This window comes from Lepisma saccharinum, chromosome 14 (genome assembly GCF_977018435.1).
Source record: "Lepisma saccharinum chromosome 14, izLepSacc3.1, whole genome shotgun sequence".
Classification (NCBI taxonomy): Eukaryota; Metazoa; Arthropoda; class Insecta; order Zygentoma; family Lepismatidae; genus Lepisma; species Lepisma saccharinum.
In genome coordinates, this window is record NC_139242.1 from 49,614,138 (window position 1) to 49,625,269 (window position 11,132).

General features: G+C 35.2%; 1 protein-coding gene across 2 annotated transcripts in view; it reads left to right on the forward strand.

Moving 5' to 3' along the window:
* Nucleotides 1-9,173, forward strand: part of Swt1 (Swt1 RNA endoribonuclease) — a 118,564-nt gene extending 109,391 nt beyond the window's left edge. For both annotated transcript variants that reach the window (XM_083135544.1, XM_083135543.1), the window contains exon 15: nt 5,068-9,173. In XM_083135544.1, the coding sequence (XP_082991670.1) occupies nt 5,068-5,158 (91 nt within the window). In that variant the 3' untranslated portion in view covers nt 5,159-9,173. The remainder of the gene's footprint in view (nt 1-5,067) is intronic.
* Nucleotides 9,174-11,132: the final 1,959 nt, after the last annotated feature.

Below are 11,132 nucleotides of genomic sequence, written 5' to 3' on the forward strand. Positions count from 1 at the left end.
TTTGTTGAATCAGCCACAGCTTGGGGGGAAAAAACAAATCCTAAACTGACATATTTGTCAGTGCTCTGCAAGGTGCCAGCAGTTAAAATACGGTGGAATTTCCTTCGCATTTTGCACAGAACAGAAGACTTAATATTTCCCCTTCCCCCCTTGAATAGCATCGGTCTAAATTTTGTGATTATTGAGTGTGGCATTTTTGCATGTATCATCGATACACAAAACAATTGCATGTAGCACTGAGTTCCTCATCTTGAGCATTATCCACTTAACACATTTTGTGCACAGGTTGCAAATCGTTTCTTTCCTCTTTAAGGTTGATTGCAATGCAAGAAAAGTTACATTTAACCTTGACTGCTGGCTGGAAAAGGGGAGGGGGTATGAAGTTTGTTGATGAAAAAAAAAGAAAAACACTGCTTTTTTGTTGAATTTTAAGGAACTGAGAAATGTATAGAGGTGGGAGAAAGAAAGAAAGCTTTATCGTTCGCTTGATCTTCCCATTTTTGTCTGGTGTCGAGAAAGGTTGTGTTGCATCTCCCAAGAGATCCTATTTCACCAGTTAATCGTGTAAGAGATAATATTTTAGAAGGTCCCCATAAAATGCAACATATTGTTCTCCTGCATTATCTCCATACTTTTGTTGGCACCAGCGTGACTGTCAAGATCGTATGATGGATAGGCTTCTGAGCTTTCGAGAGCTAATGTCACACTCATCTTCAGAGATTGAAGTGCAGAGAATAGTTAAGGTATGGTTCTATGTATTTGATGTGGGAAAGGTACAGTGTAGGTGGTGGGCCAATCAGGTGTCATCTCTACTACGTCCACACTCGCAGTCGATTATCGCTAGCCAGGCTGGGTCCAGTTCGTGTCCCTGTGGAGATTTTCCTTTTCCCCGTGGATGGCTATTGCTTCTTTGATGATTCGGTCCCAGTAATTGGATGACTTATTGTTGATCTTGGTGGTTGTGAAGTTGATTCTAAGGCCCTCTTTAATGGAATGTTCTGCTGACCCTGATTTGTCTGGATGAAAATTCTTGGTATAGCTGGCATGTTCTTTGTAGTGTTGTTCGATTGTCCTCCCCTTTGTCCGATATAGGCTTTATCGCGGGTACAGATGATACGGTAAACCCTGGGTGTCTTCTGTCCTAGGTCGTCTTTAGGGTTTCAAAGTATGCTTCTTGACTTTCTGTGATGGTTTGTGGATGGTGGCTATCTTCTTCTCTTGGTTGTCGGGAGGGTCCACGTATTATTGGTTGTTCTTGTGCATTACTCGCTCTAGTGTCTTGTTGATGATGCCTTCACTGTATCCATTCTGTCTGAAAGCTGTGTGCAGTTGTGTTATTTCATCTTGAAGGTGCTCTGTGTCACTGATTGAGATGGCTCGGTGAAACAATGTAGAGAGTATGGTGAACCGCTGCGCTGGATGGTGAAAACTCTTGGTACAAGCTTGCTTGTACACTCCTGTTTAGATAAAGTGGCACATACTTCAACTGTTCAACCCTTTAAAATGCTCCACTTTATGTGAACAGGAGTGTACCAAATGAGTGAGAGCTCGATTTCCTTTCTCTTTCTGTAGATCTTATTACAAAGAGGTTTCTCAGGAAGTAGAATTATGAGAATGGGGAAGGAACAAGTATACAATTAAAACAGAAAACCATATTAAAAAATCAGTTTTGTTTGCCTTCCAAGAACATGCACCATAAGAGAGGCTTTGTTGCCATCCTGTGCATAATAGGTTGTATAACTACAGTAATCTGCATATCCTCATTAGAATTATGTAGTACATAAAGTCTAATTTGTGAGCTATTAAGAAATATCAATTCTTTGAATTATATCCAATTAAAAAATATGCCATCTTGAAAAGTTTGAATAATATGAAGTCATTTAATTCTAAATTGACACATTTTGGTCCCTTGAACTTTGATTTAATCAGGTTTTCCTGTGCTTTCTAATATACACAAAATGACATTTGATGAAATAGAAATGCTGTACTATGTGCATTTGTGGAACTTGGTGTGAACAGACAACTACTATTTGTGCAACACTTGGAGTACACACATACCAACTCTTACACAAAGATTAGAAGCTAGAAATTCATATCCTACATAAAAACAGCGTGTCTACCAACTGGGAATTTTTATGTGTACCTGTTTACCACAAAGATAGATTATAATCGGCTTCTTCAGTAATACTTCAGTAGTGTTGTTGAATGATAGTACGTAGTTAATAGTAAGGAGTTTCTTGATAACACACATTAGTTCCACAAGTTCATCTGTGCAGATTTTCTAATTTTTTTTACTAACTGGTTTTGCAACCTTATTTTGTATCTATCTACTAATTTTTCATGGAATTCCTCACAGTTTTGTTATTAGTACCAGCATTTTATCAGTCCACCTCATTCCTCTCTTCCTGGTCAGTTTTAGTCTTCCTGTGTTGTGCCAAAGAGGATATTTTAATTTTGTGTAAACGTTTTTTGTTTTTTTTCATGTTAAGGGGAATAAACAACGTGGTTGATAATATAAGACGTAAGCGAGTTACTAAAGATATATCCACGAAACTTGTAAATGTTCTATTAACCTAACATTAAGCATCGTGTTCCCAAGTGGATGGTGGCAGAGGCCACCGAAATTAATAGAACATTTACAAGTAAGTTTTGCGGATATATCTTTAGTAACTCGCTTACGTCTTATATAACTTTTTGTATTAGAGCTTAACCAGTGGCGAAGCGTTGAACTGCTAGCAGGGTAGGCACAAAAGTGCAATAATTTCCATTACTTGCTTAAATCTGTAAAAAGAAAGGGAGGGGGGTCTATGTCATGGAGAGTGGTTTAATGTCTCTCCAGGCCGCTTCTTTACTTGACAGTGGCGTGACGTTTTCAAAAGTGTTGTTACAGACCATCAGTATGATAATTATGTCTTAGGCATTCTCCTCCCGCCCACCAAATGCCATAGATCTAAATTTTTGTTAATTTTGTTTTCTTTTCTTTTTTTTGTATTTTTTCAACCCCTGATTTATGCACGCACCTCCAGAAAGAACTACCAATCATGAGACTTCGCGGAAATTCAACGAATAGTGCTAGAGCCCTGTTGTCAATTCTTCATCAGGATCCTTCTATCATGGCAACACGAAAGGTTACTAATGTAACATATAAACAGGTTATAATAAATGTAGTTGCTTGAGAGAATAGAATCCCAATTTTTAGGTGCAATTTAGCTCTTTTCTGCCAATCCAAAGTGACAACACTGGCCTGTTCCGCCAGACCTGAAACAGACCCCGCGATAACCCCACAACACTCTTTGTCCTAAACACAAAAAAAGTCTTCCTTTGCATTGTACTCTCATTGACCGCCCTCTTCTCTTGTTATCCCCTCCAGGGTAAACGAAACTGCCTACCTCTTCGCTTGTATCGGCTGCATAAAACAATGTCTGCTTGTAATATCTGTTTGACGACAGTGTTAACGCATTAAATAACGTTTCAACAACTTTTAATTTTTTTAAAAAAAATTGCTGTCACCACTGCTACTTGCAAAGGAAAATAAAGTTGAAAACATTTTAGAAGTTATTCTTATAAGAAGGAAACATGAAAGACCAAAAGTGGGTCCTACCTTACCGATGATTACATCTTCACTCAATTAAGAACTCAATTGTTCTTGCATTTTAGTCCAGCACTTCCTTGCATAAATCTGACCGCTGAACACGACACGAATCACAAACAAAACTCTACCGCCACGAGCAAGAGGCAAGTTTTCACAGAGAGGGAACAAACAAGCGAGGGAATCCCCTTTCACGATAAAAATAAATTATTCTATTTCCAGTGAAAGTAAAACTACTTTGTAAATATAAGGCGTAACTAGCATTTTAATTTACATAATTTGGTATGAAGACTTACTTTAGACATATAAGTTCTTTAGACTTTCTGCTTACGCTACGGTGTTGGGTGAATCGACAAGACCATCAGCACTCTGACCAGAAAACGAAGTCAGAACTACAGTACTCCGTAATTTTCAATTTCACTTACTCTTGTCGATGAAAGGAAGGAAAACCCAAGTTTCGTACAAAATATGGAGAATGTACAATGCAATAGAAATCTCTCTGCACGAACACAGGCTAATGTTTATAAAAAATGCTGGTACACCACAAATTTCCAACCCTGGCAGAAATGCAGTGTTGCTGACATTCTGTTCATCCTAGTGGGTAACACCGCGAGGCCAGCCTCAGGAGTACGTTAAAAGCATACGTACATTACTCGTAAGATTATACTTCCCGCATATATGACAGTACAACAGAATGTGAAGAGAAGAGGCCCCAGCAAATGTGCCTCACTCCGTGGAAAGTTCGTATACTGGACAGGGTTAGAATTTTTTTGTAATTATCATAAATGAAAATTCCAAACTTTTGCATTTGCATTTCATTGCATATGTTTTGACGAAATAAGTAAACACAAATTAAAAGAGTAATGGCGTGGGTAGGCCCGGCCTCCTGGCCTCCTAGGATGCTTCGCCACTGAGCTTAACCGATACCCAGACCAATACTGATACCGATACTTGAAAATTGTAACAATGAAAAGTTGTTGAAAATATTGATTAACATTAGTGGGTATTCTACTCGTTTATGTAGTCACAAAATATAGTTGTTGTTTTTTTTTCACATAATACGAAGTGGTGCTACTCATGTAAACAAAATTTAAATTATTGTTGAAATTTGTATTAAGGTTTAAATATTTGTGAATGCATATAATTTACATACTTTACCAACAAAAATATTAGCGCCTCTAGCCTATATGCTTCAGGCTATGTTATCGTGCTCAAGTTTCTTTTAATTTGTTAGCAGACACCCCAAAGTACGTCACAAGTAATTTTGTTAATGCAGTCTCGTGCCTAGAACCTTACATTTTATGTGTAAAATGTCGCATACGTAACATTGGAATGGCCCAGAAATCAGTGGAAACTTTGAATTTTGCATAACTTTCAGTATAATTAGACTGAAAATGGATGGAAAGTATTGGTAACTGATGCCCATCGGCTCATCCCTAGTTCGTATATAAGATTAGACAATTCCATTTTCATTTCAGAAATCTGCTCGTAACAGGAGGCAAACAGATCCAGGGAACCCGAAAAATGCTGTACACTGCAGGTATGACCCTGGCTTCACAGAGACTGTAGTTTTGAACAAAAGTGGCATAAAGTTGGATCATCTCAAACCATGAAAATAATGTTGTTTTGTTTTGTTTTTGTTAATTTTATATTTTCATCTATTCTTCCATAGAATAATGTTTACGCATGAAAGAAAATGGTCCTGATAGAAATTCATTGTTCGAGGAAAATACTAGTATTTTGTTAATATTTTGCTTTTTTTTATCATTCAGATGGTATAGTTTATAAGGTGCAATTCTTGAAAAATTATTAAATAAACTTGTACATTCTTACGTTGTTCTGTTTTCGTCATGTGTGATCTGTGTCAGCACTGCCATGTTGATTAATTTTAAACTAATGCATTTTTAAATTCATAAAATGCATCTCTTAACATGTGAAACAGTAGGTTGAGGTTCCCTTGTGGGATGTTAAAGAAAGTGGCTTGAAAAATATATTTTATTTGTATTTGAAACCTGTGTTTCATGTTTATTGTTGAATGAGGTAATGTTCCGTGCATAATGGTATGAGCACATCAAAAATTTTTGTATTCTTTCATGCAAAATTTACAAGAAAAACCATGGCTAAGCTCTGGCCCATGGCTGTTTTTTTTTTTTCGTAAGAGCTGATAATGTAAAACTGCATTGTTGTAGTGACTAAAACTAATTTTTCCAGATTTTTACATTTCTGTTAAGTTTATGAATTTGCAACTTAAGCTAGTGCAGGATAAATTACATTTTTCGTACCTAGTTGATAATGAAAGCTATTTGCTCTTTTTAACTGATAGTAAAGAAGAAATCTTTTTGTCTCATCTTTTGCACTCACTACCTCCTGTCTCGTAAATTCTGCCCAGTGCCATCGATTCTTCCTGTTTTACCATGGCATTGATAATGTGTGTGGTTTGGAGGGGGGGGGGATTTAGTGTACATTTGTAAGACCCATTCAGGTATATGTAGACACATATCGACCATAACCTGGGTGTTATGGGCTACAATTAACAGAACCTAACCATCCTGTCTGTCGTGATTAGAATTTGCAAATTTGTTTTTGAAGGTAGGTAGGTTTGTTAGAAAATTAGTAACTAGTGCAAATCAAAGTTGGCGTATCACACTACAATCCAAATTTCCATTCCTGGTACTTCATTTCCACTGGAACGAGCAGGTGTGTCAAGTTCTAGGATAGGCACCACTTACTACTCTTCACTTTAGGGTAAAATCTCCTCAAAGTATCATTGCTTTAAGATCACCTAGGAGACAGTTTATTTACTGTAGGAAATAGGCAACTAGGGATATCCGATGTATGCATTATCCGGACAGTTTTAAGTTTTGTCCATTACACGGGCTATCCACATATTCTATTATTAGTCATGTTTGGATTTCATTGTCTGGATATCCATGCTATCTAGATATCTGAATTATCTGTATCTTTAGATATCCAGATTATCTGTTGCATCTGAAATGGATATTGGATAATTAGAAATTCAGATATCAATTATGTGGATTTTGTGGCAATCCCTAGTTGTAATGTCAGATATCAACACTGAATTATACACAAGTCTATACACCTATGACTATGTTTATTCTTGCTAATGTAGCATCAATTTGTGTGCAAGCTGGAATAAAAGGCACGAAAAGGCTTCTTTTAGTCATACTCCATGAAGTTTATGAAAATGAGAGAGGAGAGACTCATCAAAGGTTATCTCTATTTTGAGGAGTTCATGAGTACACTCATCTCAATTCTCTTTCAGATAGTTGGTAACACGTCGTCACCTTGTAATCATGGGGTCCTGGGTTTGATACCTGGTGAAGGCACATATTGGTTTGGATCAAACTAGGTCTAGTCCCGATTAGTATTTGTGAATAACGTGGATTTAAAACAACTCAAATCAACAATTCAGTCTTTCAGCTTCACTTTCCCTCCTTAATCACAAGATTAGGTTTTTAAAATGGTGGGCTTGTCTCTGCATTTTAACCATTTCCTCTCCTTTTTACCCTCAGCGATAAGAATTAGTGTGTACTGGAAAGACATAGGATAGCTGTATGTTGTGTGTGTGTTGAAGATGTAAACTGATTACCAAGCTGAGAGATGCATTTTATGATTGAGATTATAGTTGAGCACATGAAAGGCAAAAGCTGCTTTCCAAGTTCTTACATTGTACACAAAGGTGCAAGTAAAGATGTAAAATATTATTTTTTGTAAGGAGGGCCACAAGGGCTGAATAATAACGAAAAAGAAATACTTACCGGATGCTGGAGAAAAAAAAACTCATTCAATGCTGCTGTTCTTGCCGACATTTCTGTTCTCTTCCATTTCAGACTCGTTCCCTTCTCTATTGAGTGCCTGATTCAGCAATTTCACTTCAAGATTTATATTTTGTTGCTAATATTTTTCCTTTTCTTGAGCACTGTGATCTCTGTTGAGAATAGGTTTATTCTTTATTTTCCTTACCCTTTCAGCATACTGCAATGTGCTCATGCTCTCCTCCAAAGTTGCAAGCGATAGGGCTAACATAGGTGATCAATAACGTGTGCGAGTTTCCACCAAGGGAATCGTGTACAAGGAAGGCTCTTACATAATGTAAATAGACAGTGCCTTGTTGAATCGGTAGAGTGAATAAAAGATAAAGATTTGGGTACAAAAACAGCACATTTCAGGATCAACAGTGGTATATAAAATTGCATTTCGGTGTTAAAATGGTTAATTAAAACCTAAATTTGATATAAAAAGTATACAAAATTAAAATTTTGCCTCTAAATAGCACATTTATATAGTTATCAAAGTATTTGGTTTATTTGTGTATAAAGGATTCCATTTTTGCATCTCAAATATTTACAGCAGAATTAATCAATTTCCCATGAATTGCGTAACATTCAGGAGAATTTAGATCTCAGGTGTCACGTCGGTAAATTAAACTATAAATTTTGAGTTTGAGTTTATTTTGGATTTTGCTGTTCATTGTGCATTACTTTGTGACAAAACATGGTAGCAATGCACCTCATACCTTTCAAAAGCATGAAAAATTAACATTGCAATGTGTTATTTCACATTTTGTGAAAAATCCAGTGTCCAGTGAGTGTTTCCTTTCTCATTATTTTTTTTTGTAATATGTATACAAATGTGTGAAAATATACAAGTGATTGAACCAGGCCAACAGATATATGTTGTATTCACTTCTATTTTTGCAAAGAATCGATTTACTAGGTAAGAGTTTTGGGAAAATAGTTGTTACTGTAACTTAGGTGCTCAATAAGTCTGTTTTTTTTTTTAAAAAAAAAAAAAAAAAAAAAAGAGATATGAAGTATTAAGATTGCAAAGAAAGTATAATATGAGAAAGGACAAAAGCAAATAAATTTTCACAACCACTTTCTTTTTTCCATTTAGAAAGACATTTTCTTATTAGATCTCTGTGAATTTTATTGTTTTTTACCTCTTAAATTTTCCATTACATTTTTGTTATTTCTAAATTGCCATCTATGTATATTTTGATAAATTCCCTTTCTGTGTGAATTTCATATTTCCCATATACTGTTTAACACTTTTCCAGTTGAAACAAGAACAAAATTATTTTAAAACTCTCTGTTCTACAAATATGGAACATTACATTTGAAATATTTGATTCATTCAAGTGTAAAAATTGCTACAGGCTTCCTTGATAAAATATTATAATCTGTGTGTAATTGTAAGCCTGTGCACTGGTTTTAAAGAATTCAATCATTATTTTGTGGTTAGATGGGGGAAGATGCTATTTTTGTGTGATTATAATATCGAACACTGTACTTCATTCACCCCATTGTTCTCCAAAGTTAGTGCCATTTTAAGATATATTTTCCAAACTGGGAAAAAAACAACGTATTGTTCCTTTGTACTTCCACTGTAGAGTGTGATCTATGTGCGAAGAAGGCCAAACACACTCCAGTGTAACTGGACAGAATGAAAATTACATTGTATTGTTTATAGCTACCAGTGCATATAATCATGAATTTAAGAATGTTTTATTTATAGAGTAATCTATTCACATTCATAGTCTTTGTATTTCTTTGGGGGGGGGGGGGGGAGAGGGTTGTAAGCTGCACACAAAGCTCTGAAAGGAAATATACCATGGAACTTTGATTTTCTTCGTTCAGGAGATCAATATGAAAAAAAACTTTAAAAATAGGAAATAGAAGTAGTTTTGGAACATTATATATCGGGGTTGCAATGTATGTATTGTTGCTAATGGAGTGTTCCAAATGAGATGAAAATGCCTAATACAGTGGAACCCAAATTTTGCATTTTCCCACATATCCTCATAGTTCCAATAGAGCATAATGTTTATAATGTATTCCTGGATTTTAAGTTTTCTCATCTTCGTGTTTTGAAAAAATGTAAAATCATAGTTTCTCTGTATTATTACAATTATTTATTGACATAGACTAGAGTAACAAGCATTTATCACCCAGTTGTGAAATTAATTTTTTTTTTTTTTATAAACTTTTGTTTCTAATGTACATTATCTGCCTTGCCTTGCCTTGCCTTGCCTTGCATTTAAGGGAAACTCTATTTAAATTGATGTTGAAATTTCATTTTGGCGTAATTACAAAGTACATACTTCATAAAATAGTACATAATTTTTACACATTGTATTGACATTTTTAGATTACCTGTGTGATTGTCCTTTAGTTTAAGAATATGTTGATGATGTTCCATAGTACAAAACTAAAAGGTTAGGGGTAGATATATTTTTGTCTATTTGTGCAATGATTATGACTTCATGTACAGTCTGCAACCTTCTGATGTCATATTCCCAACTTTATCCCCCTATTCCTTCTAAGAAGGGAGGTATTAGTTATTTTATTCCACTTGTGTGTACAGATAAGTGGTGTAACGTATGGAGAATGAGAAGTTTTACTTCTTATTTTCAAATTGAATTAACGAATGTTAGGGTTGAGCCAATACGTTTGTAGAGTTGACGTCAGGAAATTAGGTTTTGATGTAATTCTTTGAATGTTAGAAACAAAAACCTGGTAAATTGATTTATCATACTTGCAATGATGTATGTGGTGTTCTGAACAACATTTGTTCATCAATATCATTTGAAAGTGGCATCTGCTCAACAAAAAAATATGTGGATAATTTTGTGATGCAGCATATTGCTTAAAGATAAGATTGCTATACATTAAATCCAGAAATGATGGTCAACACTATTTAAATGTCAAGGTTCGGTTATGATCTTTTATTGGAAGTTTTAGTAGCATAGGGCATTTGTAAATATGTTTTCCTCTTGACTGTTCTTCCTTTGAGTTCGTTTAGTTGATTATTTCATTAACAGATTGCATAATAGTGAACGTGTGCAGGAAACATTGGATCTTTAATTTTAGCATAATATTTGATGTGTTTGTTAACACAAGTGAACAGTGCGATGGTTTATGTACTTTCTTGTATATACTTGACAAAAAACAATATTGAAGAGTTCTACGAAACATGTAAAATAAAGTGAATTTTGTAGAAAATTGTATGCTTGTACTTGCCTTTAGATGTACATAAAATATACTAGTATAATCCTCTGTGAGGCTTACTGCAAGTTCCAACCAGGATGGTGGCAGTCACCACTGAAATTAGTGGGACAATAGCAAAGAACGGTTTTGAGAAGTGAGTGCATCAGCTCTTTATATATTTTTCAGAATTCTTGTTAGTAAACATGGCCAAAATTGTCAGAAACACTAATAAAACCTTGTTAATTACACTTTTATTTAAAATAGACAACTGTGACTTACTTTAAGTGTACATATCAAATGAGATGTTTAGCCTCTTCCTCCTAAGCTGTTAGTGTGTAGGGTCACATGTTTGTGGTGTATAAAATATCAAAATGTTGGTACAAAAACTGGGCACATCTCGGAATGAAAAGCGGTGTGTTAAAATGGTGAATATTTACAGCAAATCAATTCATTTTCCATGATTTGCATAACACTCAGGATAATTCAGACTTCAGTAAGTGTGCCATCGCTAAATAAACTCTAAATTTAATGTT